Raw genomic sequence first — 18,790 nt, forward strand, 5'->3', positions numbered from 1 at the left:
TGACATTTATCTTCCCTTACTGAGAGCTATATAGATTTATTGAAGTATGTTGTTTGTTGGTAAAAGTGGTTCATCTAGAGGTCAATTTCAGCAATCGCAACAGAAATCACCTTGTATATTTACAAGTTATATAATCAAATTCAACATCAAACTCGATCGAAAACATACAAGCATAATATATGTACACCAAGTCACCAAGCAGATTTCAAATACTTGGGGCACGGTTTTAGAACTTTACTTTTGGCCAACACGCACGTTGCACGTAGACTTTGTCATGTTAAATAGTACATGACTCGTATCTAAATTCAACCTTTAAATTACATCCTCCCAATAGCATCTACTAAATACCTTATCTACGTTTTTCCTCAAAAATTAAAGGTAATAAACATGTATCTATCTTAAAGGTTGCAGCCGGATAACGCGTTTAGAAAGTCAATATCTATCTAACTTTATCGGGAAAAGCTACAATAATAGAAAGTCATCTTCAAACTAATACCAAGTTTAGGTTATGTGGTCGGTCGACGACCCCTAGATACCGAACTACCGAAGGCGAGATGATCTCGTAGTGTTCGTCTGCAGTACTTACCTGTGGATTTCTCTTCTGATTAAAAAGATTGTCGTGAAGAAAAAGCTACGAAAAAATATCTACCTAAAATACAAAAACTAATTACTTTTTTTTTTCTGAAAAGAAGAGAGATTTGTTAAAACTATCTTCGATGGCTTTTTCTATTTTTCACTCTAAAATAAAATAACTTTATAATAGAGTTTAAGTTTTGTTCCAATAATACTCTATTTTAGAGTAGAGAATGAAATGATGAATAAAAAACAAATTACTATATATTTAGAATAAATCTAGTTTTCACTTTATTATAGAGTAAGAAATAAAATACTATTAAAATATTCTTACTATAAACAGTGGCAGATGTAGAACTACTATTAATCGGGGGCACAAAATTCTAATCAACTCATTTAAAAAAAAATGTTTCATTACTAAAAAAATTCCTTACAAAATTATCTTAGGAAATTTTATATTTTAGATATCCATTTATTATTTTTCTATTTCCAGGATCACTAGATAAATTCTTTAAATCATTTCTAGAGTTTTTCTTTTTTAGATGACAAATCATCTTTAGAGTTTTCAGACGTAAATGCAAAAAAAAAATTTAGGCTTGAAATATTTCCCATTAAAATTTTCTATGAAAAAAAAATTAGTACATTACTATAGTTTCTACGTTCTCACAATTTCTTATTACTTAAATCACATAAATCAAAATTTCATTTAGTTTTACGGTTAAACTTTTACCTTTTAGTTTCTCTCTTGAACCCGTCGATCTTTTTGTCTGCGGTGTTTAAATTTTTGTGATTAGGGAGAAGACATAGAAAAACGTGGGTGTAGTTAGTTCTGGGTGTAGTGTAATTAGGTAGATTTCAACTTCATTATTATTTCCTTTAGCTTTTGATTGAACTTTTTAAAACTGAACTTATATTTATTTTGGGCTACAATAGATTTATGTCATATAATAATGTGTTATAGATTGTTTAAGCTGAAAATATAAAGCTTTGTTTCTTGACCAATTATTACATAACTATATTTAATTAATATACATATAATTTTGTTTTAAGTAGTGGGGGGCACGTGCCCCCGTAGTCACCTATGTACATCCGCCCCTGACTATAAATTATATTTTAAAATAAAAAATAGAGTAGAGTCGGAGATGTCTTCAAAGAGGACGACAGTGAAGCAATTTAATTGAGAGCCACTCAATTGGATGATGATAATAAATGAGAGGAGACGACGACAGTCTTTTGTCTTTGTCACTGACACCAATCAATATTTCATCAATAATCTTTTTTGCATAAATACGTGCTGCTGTCCCATGGAAGGAGCAGCTTTCTACATTTAATGCTTTCAAACATCTTATTTTCTAAGTATAAATAATTCAGACACGTCCAAGTACATGCATGTAGTCTTATCGCTGTATTTTATTATATACACATCGTAGTTCAACAAATACGAACGTAATATACAAATAGTACGTATTTTAAATAGTCAACTATCGTGATGTTTATTCCCTTCATGCAAGAAGACGTTAAATAAAAACAGAAATTGGAATAGAATACTGAACTGTATATTTTCTGAAAAAAAAAGAAAAAAATTAATGTTTACTTTTTTTTGTACCATTATTCGTATTTACCATCACTAAAAAAACATTTTCAAATATATCTTATTCATTAAGTGACAAAATACTCGTATATCCTTATTCTTTATATATATATATATATATATATATAATAATTATTTAAATTAAAAAAAATTAAAAAAATTATGTTTTCGAATTTCAAATTCAAACTTTTTTATAAATTCTTTTGGAATTTTTTTCTTCAAAATTTCCTTTTGAAAATCAAAAATTATTTTAAAAATTTTTCATTTTTTTTATTTTTTATTTGTATATTTATTAAAATCTTAAATGTCACATTCCAAAAATCTTACTCATCCCTCAATTCTAAACCCTAAATCTATATTAGTTAATCTATGGTTATAAATATTTTTTACTCATTGTTAAAAATGAGGGTAAAAATTGTTAGTGTAACTATAAACATGAAAATAGTATTATAAATATGATATTTTTGGTAATTTCTCAAAAAGAAATGCAAAAGATGAAGAATTAGTATACACGCGTATTTTGTTTCTTAGAGATTCTTACTTGCGTACTTGCATATTTTGGGTTAGAACAATTAATTTAAGCGGTCAGCGAATATTGCAGCTTGCCATTATAATGTCAAAGGAGGACCACAAAATCTAATTTACACGTTAAATGTCATTCCAATGTCCGAGATTCTAGGTAATACGAAGAAATTCGTGGCCATATCATTTATAAATTCATTCTATATAATTTACACGTTAAATGTTTTATTTCTCGTCGTTCTTTGATCACCATTCATAACCCTAAATGTCATTCCAATGTCAAATTAGGGTATGAATGGTGATCAAAGAACGACGAGAAATAAAACATTTCTTAGCATTCCTAAAAAAAATCACCACTCATAAAGAATATTTTTTTCTTTTTATTTCCTACCATTTTTTTTTGTAGAGAAATAAAAAATAAAGTTATTCCTTGTTAAATATGGTATGAAACAACCATATTTTTTTATTCCTGCAATTTTATTCCTCTACGTTTCTTTTTTTAATCGTTCTTCTTGTTTCCAGAATGGTCACCAGTCGGATCCTAGTTTTCCGAAGAGTTAAATATGAAAACAAAGATAAACTAGAACTCTGTAATTATTTAAATGTATTACATGGATGTAAGTATGTGTGAATCTATGATGTGTTTTTCCTACAACATCACCAATAACAATCACAAATGATCCTTTTCAAAAAAAAAATTCACAAAATTGATTATTTTTAATATACACCTAAGTATAATTGTCACGTCTCCCCACCTAAATACTCCCTCCGTTCCTTAAAGTTAAATATTTTAGAGAAAAAAATTGTTTCAAAAAGATCCATTTTTTACATTTTCAATGCATATTTTATTAACTAATTGCAAACTTCAAAAAAATTAATTGCACTAGTTGAATTTTTATTGGCTTAAAATTATGAAAAAAATAAATACAAACATATGTAAATTTAATGTGTTTTATTAAAACGTGTGAAAAATCTAGAATATATAACTTTAAGGAACGAATGTAGTAATATACTACCTTTTTAGTAGTTTTAGTTTTATTCAGTATCACCTCTGATTTGAAAAGTCGTATTATTATACACCCCGTTTTATCAAACAACTTGAATCTATAATTCACGCTTAAACAAAAGTAACTACACACTACAACAGAAAAACATGTAAATCATAGTAATTTGTTACAAATAAAGAAAATGTAAGAAACTTGGTGAGCATAATTTATCTTAAAAAGGAATTAAATAATTTGTTATCGAAATTTGAATTTAAGCTAAAAACAATAGTTTACATTTTTTCGAAGTCATACCAATACCTAACCTCTAGCCAGAAAAGACTAATGCACCGAAAGCTAATTTTTAAGTTATAATAACAAATTTTAATTATTCTAAAAGAAAGAAAAAATCCTTCACCCGATTATTCACGTAAACACGTGTGACATGGCGGCAATCGAAAACGATATAATAACATTAGTATATTCATAGTCCATACTTACTATATAAGAGCATATCCAAAAATATTCTCTATTTTAAAATTTTCAAAATTCTATAACTGAAATTTTAAAATATTAATTTCTAAAAATAAAATTTCAAACTTAACTTCAAAATTATTAGAGCTGTTCAATATGGTAAAACTGAACCGTACCGAACTGAAATAGAAAATATGGTTTAGTTTTGGTATATACCAAATAAACCGAATGGATATAATTTTATAAAAACCCTACGATTTGGATATAGTTGTGTATATAACCGATTAAACCGAATAAACCGAACAAAACCGATTATAAGTAAAAACACATAAATATGTTTCTATTTTATAACAATACATGAAAATCTATTTGTTACATAAGTTAAATTTGTGTTAATAACTATTACCATAATTTTCTAGTAAAAAAGAACCTTAATTTGTAAATCATTTCAACTATAATTAAAAAACAATAGATCGCAATTCAGACATCTTATTTTCTAAGTCTTCTTTTGATCTTTTTGCTTTATTTTAGTCTTCACTAAATTAATATGATGATTATAAATTTGATGGACAATAATTAAAGGAAAATTTTCACAATTTTTTTCTGTAAACAAACAGAGTTTCGTGTTCAATTAAAAAACATGATTTTAATGAACACTAAATAAAAAAGAGTAAAAAAACTTTTCTTTCATATTTATGTTTTGTTTCATATTTTTATTTTCAAAATTTCAAGCTTTTATTTTAGTTATAGATTTGATTATTTTATTTGATGGTAGAAGCATTTTTACTTTTTTGTTTATTTATTTGAACAAGTAATATATTTTTAATAAATGATTGTATTATCCAGTGCAAAAGTCTACTTTCACCCAAAAAGTCTCAAGTACGCTTAACCTTGAAGTTCTAAACGAATAGGTGATAGAAAATGTAAATGCATTTTGGTGATATAGGTAGCCAAATCAATTTTTTTAGGCTTCCAACATATATATCACAAACCGGGATGTTACAGTTTTCTAAAACAAATTTAGGGTAGGGTATATAATATATAATTGAATAATTTTTCAACATATATATCCGAATATTTTTATATAAAAGGGAATTTGAATATATTTTTTAGAATTAAAAAAGGGCAAATCTCCAAAATAACACATTTCTAAGTTTATATCACAAAAATAGCACTCAAAAACTAAAATGACCAAAATAGAATTTTATCTTTTGAAAAATTTAAATTTTATTTATTTTTTAAAATTTGAAATCTTATCCCCAAAATCCCAATTCCCAACTCTAAACCCTAAAACCTAAACTCTAAATCCTAAACTCTAAACTCTAAACCCTAAACCCTAAATCCTAAACCCCATCCATTAACTCTAAACCCTAATGTCTACACTAATTTACCATAGTGGTATAAACATTTATTTATTTCTTTTGATAAAACATTAAGTGCTATTTTTGTGACTTTTGACCTCTTGAGTGCTAGTTTGAGAACAAAAACTTGATTTAGTGCTATTTTTGTCTTTTTCTCATAAAAAATGTATTTAAAAAAAGAAGATTTAATTTTGTATGCATATAGAGTAGGGTATATATGGTATAATTGTCATGTGCTTTAAAATACAAATTATTTTGGTCATTTTGATCCTTGTTTGCTATTTTCTAATAAAAAATTGTTAAGTGTTATCCTAAAATATTTTTATTACATAAATTAGAGAAGTAGTTAAATTGACACAAACAAAACATATAATTACTTTAGCATGCATCGCATATCAAATTAACTTTATATAAATAATTTGTGAGAAAGATTATAATTGATGCACAATAAAGTCCAAAACAAATAATTCATAATTGAGAAGATTGGGTAAAGATGGCTGAATCTGAATCACACACCAAATGGAGCAAACGACACCAATTGGGTGTCAATGTCACTATTTTTTTTCCAAAAGAAGTAAAGAACAAAGAAGTTTCTCTTAAAGGGAAAATTTGTACCTTATTATAAATAAAAATAAATGCTTACCCCAAAAAATAAAAGAGAATTTGCCAAATTTAACCCACAACTTGATTTTAACCCCAAACCTATATCCAAACTTGAATTAAATGCAAAATAAACATAAAAACTTTGTGAAATTACAGCTCAGCCTCTTGTGATTAAAAAAAAAAAAACAGAAGTCATTTTTAGAAATATAGCCCCAATAAGTCGTCTGAGTCGTCTGAGATGTTGGAAGTAATCTTGACGACTTACAAGTAAGTCGTCTGGTACCAGTTTATCTTTAAAATAATTTATAAATTTTGTAAAAAATATTTTGATGAGTGAAAAATAAAAATCATGTAATTATAAACAGTTTTAAGTGATATAAATTAAGATATGATAAAATTGATTTGTTTTCAAAATAGATGAGTGGAAGTAGTGAATCATGATATTCTTTGGTTTAGGGGTTTGACAAACATATGTTGTAGTATTGTATGTATTCTTAGGGTTAGATTTTGGAAAACTGAAATATTTTTTCCAAAATTCAATAGTCAGATAAGATCTTAGACACGTTGACCTGCTTCACGGGATCGCCTATAAGGACCTGATCCACTCATGGCAAAGCTTATTTGGGCGGGGCTTTATTGATCTATTTTCACCTATATGTGTTTATTTATGTGTATAGTAAACACTTTTCAAGTTTGATTTGATTTTGTGAAGTGTTTAATTAGATAATTAAGTTTAGGGGTTATGTTTAGGGTGTGGACGACTTATATTTTAGTCGTCTGGTGAATAATTTTACCCAAACGACTTATATTTCAGTCATCCAAATATTTCCGCCTAAAGTTTTTGAAAAAAATATTTTCCTGCTTAAATAATTTAAACCGGACGACTTACTTGTAAGTCGTCTGGGAAGTCTTCTATTTTAGTTTCCCGCTAAAAATATTTTAGTTTTCCGCTAAAAATATTAAAGTCTTTTGGGTGACTTACAAGTAAATCGTCTAGGAAGTCGTCTGAATCAAAAATATTAACATACTTAGATTTTTTGTCTCCATATATAAAGAAAAAATTACACATTCGCTTTCATTCTCTCAAATGGCTGCAATAAAAATGTAATGTTCATTATTCTAAAACTCTTCAACCTCTCTCTAATCTCTTTGAACTTATAAAAACTAAGCTTTATATCAATTTATTGTTTGTGTTTCATGTCTTTCTCACTAATTTATCTTGTTTTTGCATGTTTTTAATCAGATGGTTCTCATCTTTCACTCATTTAAAGGTAGATTTATCAATTTTAGATATGTATTTTTGTGTGTTCTATAATGGTAGATTTATCTAATCTTCCACTAATTTTCTCTATTTTAAGTCATTCGAACATTTTTGGATATGCAGGTTTTTCAGATCTGGATTTGGATATGCAGGTTTTTCAGATCTGGAAGACGTCTGGAACGACTTACCTGTTAGTCGTCTAAAATATAATGCGTTAGACGACTTCCAGGAGGTTGTCTGGACTTCCTGGAAGTCGTCTGACGGAGTCTTCTCCCATGTCTATCCCTTTCAAAACAGATCTGAGTGTATTGTAAGTTTTTATGTCTGATTTTTCTTCATTTGGTAATTTTCTGTTGTATAAAGTTCTTACTTTTTTTTCCCAAGCTAAACTCTTCAAACCCACTCTAATCTCTTTGACTTGAAAACACCAAACATTATATGAATTTTTCAGTTTTGTCTCATGTCTTTCTCACTAATCTATCTTTTTTTTGCAGGTTTTTAATCATATGGCTCTCATCTTCCATTCATTTAAAGGTAGATCTATTAATTTTAGATGTGTATTTTTGTGTGTTCTATAAAGGTAGATTTATCTAATCTTCCACTCATTTTCTCTGTTTTTAAACCATTTGAACATTTTTTGATATGCAGGTTTTTCAGATCTAGATTTGATATGCAGGTTTTTCAGATCTGGAAGACTTCTGGGACGACTTACCTGTTAGTCGTCTAAAATACAATGTGCTAGACGACTTCCAGGAAGTCTTCCAGACGACTTCCATGAAGTCTTCCAGACGACTTTCAGGAAGTCTTCCAGACGACTTCCAGGAAGTCTTCTTCCATATCAAGTGGAGTCCAACCTTGTCTTTGTAGATAAATGATGTATAATAGTTTTGTTTATGGTATGTCTTGTGATTTGCATGTCTATTCTTTTATTTGTGATTTTTTTTGTAAAATCAGTAATAATGTTTCCGACGATGTAATATATGTGCTAACAATGTGTTTATACATTTACAAATCAATGAAATAATAAACTTCAATAGCCTTTTTCTTATCTTTGGATCTCTCTTATGCAATAATAAACTCCAATGGCCTTCTTCTCATCTTAATAAATAAGAATGTTGGTAGCCTCATATTGTTATAACATTTTAAGAAGTATTTTAGCCCTTCTTCCAACTCATAACAATAATCATCATTGGTGTCTATAACAATAATACTTAAGAGATGAAAACAAACAATAGTAACTAGTCAAAGCATATCACATTTTTTACAAGTTTGTGTTGAAAAACTTAGTCACATTTAATAAAACTTGGTTACCCAAAACGTTTTAGTCCCATGTTTCACACTTGCTCTAACCTTCCATTGACAACCACTAACACGACATGTTGCCACAAAGAGAGTTTCCGTTGACTTGTATATTCCAACATCCATCTTTCAACAACCATTCTCTATACACTGCATGTAACTGACGCATCATCTGAAAAAGTCAAAATAAAACACATTAGCAAACATAGAACAAAGAAAATGAAAGTTTATTAAAGATCGACGCAGACGACTTCAATCTAAATCTTCCATACGACTAAAATATAAGTCGTCTGGTCAACACAGAGGTTATTTTTGTAATTGACTTTGAAATCTGTTATCTTAGACGATTGAAAAATAAGTCGTCTACATTTGTTTGGTTAAAAAAAACTCTAAAAAATCTAGACGACTTACATTTCAATAGTCATAGGTTAGTTTGCATTTGACTGGATTATTTCAGAAGTTTGACTTTTTTGGACGACTTACATTTCAGTCGTCTGTTGAAAAATTGAAATATCAATATTTTATTAAAACTCGACGACTTACAATGAAGTCATCATAGGTTAGTTTTGCAATTGAAAAAAAAATCAATATTTAATTACATATAGACGACTTACAATTCAGTCGTCCGTCCGACAACTTACATGTAAGTCGTCCAGGATTTAAGAGGTTTGACCAGAATCTCGGAATAAAATTTTGGACGACTGAATTATAAATTGTCTAGGTATAATTAAATATTAAAGTTTTTTTGTTTAATGGCAAAACTAACATACGACAACTTACATGTAAGTAGTCGGGTTTTAATAAAATATTGATATTTCAATTTTCCACCAGACGACTGAAAAATAAGTCATCCAGGAAAGTCAAAATTCCGACAAAATCCAGTCAAATGCAAAACTAACATATGACGACTTACGTGTAAGTCGTCTAGGTTCTTTGGAAATTTTTTTGTAACCAAACAAAAACAGACGACTTAACTTTCAGTCGTCTCAGAAAACAAATTTCAAAGACAATTACAAAAATAACCTCTGCATTGACCATACGACTTCCAGGTAAGTCGTCTACAGCCAGACGACTTACCTGGGAAGTCGTCTGGACGAACATATCTGGAAAAAACTCGATTTCATACCTTAAATTGGTGAGATAACTTCCTTTGCACACATAAGGTTTCTCCAAGCACACAGAATCTCAAACGAAAGTGACCCACCCAGAATCGTTAGCTTCTAGGACTATATGAACCATAAAAAATGTAGATTCAAAATCTTGAGTTTTTTTAGCTGAATGTGGAGAGAAAGTGAGAGAGATGTTGTGTTTTGTTCATAAGAATGGAGAAAGATGAAAGGTAAATCGATTTTGGGAGCATTAAGAGTTTCAAATTGGCCGTTCATGGTGGTTGGAGTATTGATGACAATGACAATCTTGTAATTACTTGAAGATGATGAGGGTGAGAGAGTAAAAATGTCTTTTTTGAAAAAAAGAAAAAAAATTGATGGTATTTTCGGGAATTATATAAACTTATAGGGTGAATATGGCAAAAATAATTTCCAAAAAAATGAAGGTTAGTTTTGTGTTTGACTTTGAGTTCTAGAGCAATTTTGCAGAAAACCCAAAAATAAATGTATACACGTAATTTTGATATGGATCGTTGTATAAACACAAGAAACCGAGAGTATATATGTTTCTAGAGAATTTCACTTCACTCGGTCAGAAACATCGTTCATGGAATTTATTTTCGCCATGTACTCTTCCTTACACGTGTTACTGGATTTAGGGAATGTAAAGTCTTATAAGCCAACAAAATGTTATCCTTGACCAAACCATCGATGAACAAAGGCATTGTTAACAAGTCAACTCCCCTCCCATTATCCAGTATATAAGACTGAATCATTGCTCAAAAAAAAAGATAAGACTGAATATTCGTATCATATATTTTACGTGCTAAATAGACGAAGTGCCATCATACCATGCCGCTCCATATTTGGGATACATAAGATATATTATTCCTTTTGTTCACTTGGAAACAGTCAAACAGTCTTTAGCACAGCCACACCGCGGTTGCTCCGTCGTCTACCCAAAGCCGGCCTTGAAAGTAAGCAGAAGAAGCACATGCTTCCGACCGACAAATAATAAGTAAATATTGCAGCCACATTTTACCATGAATATATGTTTGTTCGCTTGGTTGTGGTTACTTCTATCCGGTTCAGGGGTCATGAGTTCGAAACTCATCTATGCATATTAAAAGATTTTTTTTCTCTTTCAGATGTTTCCATTTATAGCCAAATAAATTATTTAGCTTCTAGCCCATAAAATGCTAAGACCGGTACTGCGTCTACCACATCTGTAACAACTGCTCCTTTGTCAACCATAATTCCACCACCGTACTGTAACAACAGCCACGACCCTGTTACTCCCTCGTCTACCTCAGCTCCACCTCCTATTCACAGTGACGACGGCCACTTTGACGTTGCTCCTGAAAACTCCGGTCATGTTCCAACAGCGAGTTAGCCTCATGAGGCTCCTCAAACACAACCATATGTTCCTCTCCAATCCGAGGATACCATGAAAGAAGAACAAACACCATCCGTTCTATAGGAGCGTGTTCAAAGTCATTTGTTTTAAAGTTATCTCTTCCTTTCACACCATCTGAGCCATCACCGCCTTGAAGCTATGATCCACAGTTGGTGCATAGCCAGATTCAGAATTTTTGGTCTTCAATGGGGGAAAGTACCAACCTTACGAAGAAGAACTCTTTGCTGAAAGTATCTTCTTCACTGAATCTCCCTGTTAAAAAACTGCCACCTACAAAACTAAAGGAAGATGGCTCACTCCATATTCCATAGGCTGCAAGGATGAACCCGGCTACGAGGAACTTGTATTGTGCTTCAAGACCAACTTTCAGGTGTGATGGCAAATCATCATTCCAACTAAGGTACTTCAGCTTGGCTCTGAAAACGTAGGAGAATATATAATTTGGCAATTTCATCGCTGTTTTTCTCCATTGGGTGGTCTTACACATGATGTTGTAAATAGGTTATGCGGTAGAAGATGCAAAATTGATAGTCGATAACTAGGAGAATCCTCTTAACTGTTCTATGTTCAACATAAATAGAGAAGATAGTGGATTATTCAGCATTGCGTTTGGCATGTTGGCGACTGCTTAATTTTTGTGGCTCCATGGAATTCAGAAGGCTCTTTAAAAGTATCTGAAATATCCACTGTACCAGTTTGGGTGACCCTAAAAAATATCCTAACCAGCTGCTACTCTAGACTTGGAATCTCCCACATTGCTTCAGGCTAGGTGAGCCCATGCTTACGCATAAGCCAAGGCTGGATCCCTTAAACATTGGAGAGGCTAAGATCTTGGTGGAAACAGAGCTCGACAAGAGCTTCCCCAAACAGATTACATTAGACGATAAGCTAGGTAACATATTTTTAGTTGTGGGAGTCTAGGTCACAAGGCAAAGAGGTGTCTACTAAAGGAAGAAAAGATTCCACCCACAAATGAAAAAAGATCTGAACACAAGGACATGGTCATCCAGGTAGTTGCTATAGACACTTTCTCGGATAATGATGATTCTTATGTACATCCGAATTGTGTCACTCCTAAGGTGCCAGAGAGTATAAAGGCAAAAAACATTACAAGGGAGCTGTCTGATCTAGCGATAGATTAGATTTTAGGACAAGAGCTTGGTCTTAAAAAAGCTGTCCTCACACCTCAACATGTTCCCTTTCAATTCGGGAAGCCAGGAGAGTCCTTGCCGGACATTTATACTTCACAGGCAACTACAAAATCCATGTCTCTTCAGGTAGCTATTTCTCAAAGGATAGCTCTGTTACTTTCGGTAAATCTCTTCCGGATATGAAGTTTACTCTATTTTCTACACTAGCAGGTACATCATCTGCTCACACTTCTTTACAAGCTATGGACGATGTTCCATCAGAAATTATCATGAATGAGGGTTCCACACTCTCAGAAAATGATCCTTTAAAAATGCCTTTTCTTTCAACCGAGTCAATCCAAGAAGTAAGTAACATGTATTTTTATATTACTGAACAAATGGATGAATTCTGAAGTATGACAAAAGTGGGGTCGGTTGATCAAAACCGACACAAAATTACCAAGATATGGGATGGATGACAGTTTGTGGAAGAGGAAAACAAGGCCTTAGAAGTCGAGGTTTCTATCAAGCACACTAATATCCTTCTTAGTTTGGTTAATCTTAAGAGTAGTACTAAATTTTCTTACGTATTAGCTCTTTCTCTCTGCTTTATGTATCAAACTTTCTCAAACTATATGATCTAACAAATCACATATTGTACTTTGTTTTAATTTTAATGAAAGCTTTTTACAAAAAAAAAATGATATTATAGAATTTATTGTGGAATTAAAATTCATGCCATCATGCTTTATAGTTTTTCTTGTTGCATTACAAATAGATTTGCTTAACCTCTCCAAAACGCAGATCTCGTGTAATCCATTAAATTATAGTTGGGTGAGAGTCATAATTAAAACATACAGTTGTTAAATTACGAGTATATCACAACCTAAACTTTTGTCGTAACCCTTAATCGAAGTTAGCCCAAGCCCAACTTGATTTGGCGGTCCAAGAGTCCTAACACCAACAATAAAGGCTCAACGAATCCCATCACTTATCTAGCTCACACAAACCGTGTGATTGCCTGCGTTGGACAACAAGACAAAGACATACAGCAACATAAGCCAATAATAAAATCCTTAAAAGGGAAGCAGTCCTAGCTACAGCTCACACCACACCAACGGCTAATAGATTTGCTATCCTCAATGATGATGTGGCCTAGCTCATTTAACCTCCTATAAATACACAAGTGATGTAATAGAAAACCTTTTAAGAAGGTTAATCAATAAGAAAGTTACCTCTTCAAGTTTATATTCTCTATGCTTTTATGGTATCATAAAGCCATGGATCTAAAGCCTTACACCCCACCATCTCTAACCGTGGTGAACTCTATCACAGTCAAACTTACAGACCAAAACTTCGTCTTTTAAAAAGTATAGTTCCAGTCGTTTTTGAGTGGACATCGTCTCTGTGGCTTCGTTACTGGCTCCATTCCGCAGCCTGCTCTGAACATTATGACCCCAAACATAGACGGCTCTGTCACACCTGTTCCAAACCCCCGACCACCAGCTCTGTTTCAGACAGACCAAGTTGTCCAATCCTTGCTCCTTGGTTCTTTGTCCGACCGACTTCACAGCATCGTCCTTGACTGCTCTACCTCTTGTGAGATATGGTTCGCTCTTGAGAAGCATTTCAGTAGACCATCAAACTCACATCTGCTTGAACTGCAACACAAGCGTGGTTTGACAATTTCAGCACCTTCCTACTTAAATTTTGCTTTCTGTGCAGCTTTTCCGATCCTTCAATTTTTGTCTGCATAAAGGATAAAAACATCATTATTCTACTCCTTTATGTAGCTGACATGTTGATCACATGAAGCATTTCTGAGCTCCTACAAGACCTTCTACTGGAACTAAACAAAAATTTCAGAATGAAGGACCTTGGACAATCTAAATACTTCCTAGGAATTCAAGCTCAGTTTCATGAAGATGGTTTGTTCCTATCACAACAGAAATACGCAGAGAATCTACTGTCTCTTGCTTTTGTTCTCCAATGCCTACCCCTCTGCCTATGAAACTCAACAGAGACAAAGACAAGCAACATAAAGAGGAATTATTCTCAAACCCTACCTACTTCTGAAGCCTTGCCGGTAAGCTCCAATATCTTACTCTTACCAGGCCTGACATACAATTCCCTGTGAATTTTGTATGTCAGAAGATCCATGCTCCTACGTCACTAACTACACTTACCTAAAGCGGATCCTACGGTACGTTAAGGAACCGTCACAATAGGACTTTCCATCAACAAGAACACCGCTTTAAGCTCACTGCCTACAGTGATAGTGACTGGACTGGCTGTTCTAACACTAGTCGATCTATCGGAGGATTCAATATATTTTTGGGGTCTTGCCTAATCTCTTGGTCATCGAAGAAACAACCTATTACGGAAGCAGAATACATATCTATCTCAGAAACAACTTCGAAATTACCTGGTTGTGTTTGATTAGAAAGGATCTTAGGATTTTCCTACCTTCAATTTTGGTTCTTCTATGCGATAACCTCTTGGCGGTCATGCTCACTGTGAATCCTTCCTTTCACTCGAAGACTAAGAACTTCCTGCGTGATCACCACTGAGTTCATGAAAGGGTAGCTCTGGGTACGCTCGAAGTTCATCACATCTCCAACAAATTCCAGATTGCGGACATTTTTAGAAAGAGTCTTTCTCAAGAGACTTTTTGCTCATTACGAAAAAAATTCGGTGTGCGCCTTCCCCAAACGCCAAGTTTGAGAGAGGCTAATATAAGTTAGCCCAAGCCCAACTTGATTTGGCGTCCCAAGAGTCCTAAAACCAACAATGAAGGCTCAACGAAACCCATCAGTTCTCTAGCTCACACAACCGTGTGACTGCCTGCATTGGACAACAAGACAAAGACAGTCAACAACATAAAGCAACAATGAAGTCCAAAAAAGGGAAAACAGTCCTAGCTACAGCTCACACCACACCAACGGCTAATAGATTTGCTATCCTCAACGATGATGTGGCCTAGCTCATTTAACCTAGAATGCTTTCCTATAAATACACAAGTGATGTAAAAGCAAACTTTGTAAGAGAGTTAATCATTAAGAAAGTTACCTCTTCAAGAGTTTATATTCTCTATGCTTTTAACCCCAACGTAATGTTACGATTTTTTAACGATGAATGGTAACTTTCGTCGTAATGTAGTTGTTACTATCCAACTAATGATGAAATTACGAGTAAAAGTAGATGGTAGGTGAAAACATATTTGTTGTGTGTGTGATTAGTTGTTTAGAAAAAGACATATATATATATATATATATATATATATATATATATATATATATATATATATATATATATATATAAGTTATTTGTTATGTCCTTGTAAAATCCATTTCATTGTAAAATTATTGTTACATTTCTATCTGTCAAACACGAAAATTTACTATATAATGTTATTTCTCTTTTTCTAAAGAACCACAAAGAAAATCAAAAATGTTGCAAAGAAAAAATATGACATTGAATAGCAATATATACGAGTTACGAAGTTAGATATTTACACCTAAAGAATTTCTCAACTGAGTAGAGACATTTATATACAAGGCCGAAAATACACCACGCAAGAAACCGATTAAGATGTTATGTCCTTGCGTAAATGCAAGAATACAAAATTTGTTTGTAATGAAACGGAATGAAAACATTTAGTAAATAGATTGGATAGACTTCTCATAATATAGAGCATCTCCAACCCATAACATTATTTTAGTGTCAAAACCACACTATTTTAGTGTAATTTCAGCACTAAAAAAAATTATTCTCCAACCATAACACCAAATTTCATACTAAAAGCTATTTTATAATATTATATATATTTAAGTTTATATTTGTCATTTATTTAATTGTTTATTTTGTTAATAAATTAAGTGAATAGTATTTAGTTGGATGAATAGTGTTTTAGTGTGGTGAATAGTGTGACATCAAATTTGGTGTGAAGTTGGGGCATCTCCAACCACTAACACTATTTTAGTGTCAAAATCATACTATTTTAGTGTAATTTCAACACTAAAACCAATATCTTCTCCAACCATAACACTAAACTTTCCACTAAAACTATTTTGTAATATTATATGTATTAAATTATCTATTTATCATTTATTTAATTGTATGTTTTAGTAATAAAATACGTAAATAGTATTTTAATGGGATGACTCTAGTGTCACACCAAATTTGGTGTCAAATTTCAGTGTTGTACTAAAATAGTGTGATTTTTAGTGTTGAATTGGAGAAGATTTTTGTGTCAAAATCACACTAAAATGGTGTTTTGGAGCTGAGTTGAGTTTGTGATGGCCTAATGAAACACATCTCATATTGTAAGTAATTTGCCTCTTGTAAATATTAAAATATACTTCGAAAGCATCCGAGTCTCTTGCCGCGAGTGATGTTTTTGGTTTTCTCATTAGAAACTCTCAAAAGTCTCAATTTTCTCTTAGTTTTCATTTTATTTTTTTCATTGTTAAAATCTAATTCTGTTATTAGTAGAACTGGAAATGCATGTAAATAAAATATGATTGTTTCTAGAGCAAAGAAACATTGTATATCTTATTTTAGTAACAATAGAATAACATATTGTTTAGTTATTGTCAAACTAGGTTAAACTTTATTATAAAATACCCACTTGTTTCTAATCATATATGATGCTAAAAATGAAAGTACTAGTAATATTTTTCCAGTTAGCTTTATATATTTATTATTGTGACGTTAACACTTTTCCAACTTTGGCCTTTTCGATTTTGATATATGGCTCTCTGCAGTCTGCACACAACTTTTCCCTCTCTTTCATTACAGTTCACGCCTCTCTTGTCTCATTATATCCCAAATAAATAAATGAAGAAAATTAAATATGAAAACACAGAGAGAGAAGCGATACTGAAACGGCCTGCATCAATGGCTACCGCCGCCGCCGCACGATCAACGCCGGCGAAGCAAATCGCCTTAATTGACGGACTTCCCGACCACATATCGGAGATCTGCCTTTCCCTCGTATCCCGTCCGTCGCTACTTGCCGCCGTTTGTACACGGTGGCGCCGCCTCGTATACTCTCCCGAGTTCCCACCGTTCTCGTCTCTCTACGCGCTTTTCGTCGCCTCGAGCTCGGATCCGACTCCGGGTCTCCGTCGGGTTAACTCAGCAATCCGGTTAATGTGTTTCGACCCGGTTTCTTCCAAATGGGATCCGCTCCCTCCTCCTCCGCCTGAACTACCTCTTAACCGGATTATCTACCGTCATCCGTCGTATATCTCCTTTAATTTACCGATTCAGTGCGTTTCCGCCTCCGGAAAACTTGTTATCATCGCCGGGAGTAACCAAGAACTCTCTCCGGCGATCTCTCACCCTCTAATTTTCGATCCGATCTCTTCTGCATGGACCTCCGGGCCGCCGATAGGATCGCCGAGACGGTGGTGCGCAACCGGAGCTTGCGGCGGAGTTATCTACATCGCTAGTGGTGTGAGTTCGCAATTCTCGTCAACCGTCGCGAAATCGATCGAGAAACTCGATCTCACGGATCATAACCGCAGTAACTGGGAGAAACTGAGGGAGATGAGAGACTTACGGTTTAGCCGTGAAGCCATTGACGCAGTTGGATGGAGAAGGAAGCTCTTAATGGTGAATGTAAAAGGCGACGCAGTTAAAGAAGGAGCTATTTACGACGTCGTTAATGACGATTGGGAAGCCATGCCGGAGGAAATGGTGGCGGGATGGAGAGGTCCGGTGGCGGCGATGGAGGAGGAGACGCTTTATTCAGTTGATGAAAAGAAAGGAACAGTGAGGATATACGATGCCGAGAAGACAGAGTGGAGAGAAGTAAGGGTGGTGGAAGGTGGTGAAGAGTTGCTTAAAGGAGCTCAGCAAATAACGGCGGTAGCCGGAAAGCTTTGTATTATTACCGTTGACGGAAGAATTGTAATGGTGGATGTTATGACGGAGCCGGCGAAGATTTGGACCGTGGAAAAACCTCAAGGGCTTGAACCGGTTTCGGTTCATGTATTACCAAGGATGAGCCGACCGGATTTTGCTGACGTATAATGTTTGAAATATACTATAATTTTGTTCTTTTTCTTCTATACGGAACTCTTATTTTTTTATTTGATTATTTCTCTTATTCTGCGAGAAAAAAGTGTTATCTTGTCGTTATTTTACCTGCAAGTCAGATGCTTACTTCAGAAATTTCACATCTATAAAGTACATTAAATATAGTTATTTAAAATAATTTGTTAGAGAAATTAAATGTACTAACGAAAGTATTCTTATAACCGGCGACGTTAGTTTTATTTCATTCACTATCAATTGCTTTTTTGAGTTTAAAAAGTAAACGAGCATGAGATTTCTCGTGATCATTCTACCTTTATTACATGGAGATCGGTGAAGCATACCAGCTTGTTGGCCAAAAAAACAACTGACAATGCTAAAACGTGAAGGAGATTCACCAACTTGCAGGAATACAAGAGCAAGCG

At 33.1% G+C, this 18,790-nt stretch overlaps 1 protein-coding gene across 1 annotated transcript; it reads left to right on the forward strand.

The window, feature by feature from the left end:
• Positions 1-17,045: 17,045 nt before the first annotated feature.
• On the forward strand, positions 17,046-18,470 carry LOC106349168 (F-box/kelch-repeat protein SKIP25-like). Its single transcript, XM_013789094.3, has one exon. It carries the CDS (start codon positions 17,163-17,165, stop codon positions 18,360-18,362), a length of 1,200 nt encoding a protein of 399 aa, XP_013644548.2. The 5' UTR covers positions 17,046-17,162; the 3' UTR covers positions 18,363-18,470.
• The last annotated feature ends 320 nt before the right edge of the window (positions 18,471-18,790 follow it).

The sequence above is a fragment of the Brassica napus genome, chromosome A9 (genome assembly GCF_020379485.1).
Source record: "Brassica napus cultivar Da-Ae chromosome A9, Da-Ae, whole genome shotgun sequence".
Classification (NCBI taxonomy): Eukaryota; Viridiplantae; Streptophyta; class Magnoliopsida; order Brassicales; family Brassicaceae; genus Brassica; species Brassica napus.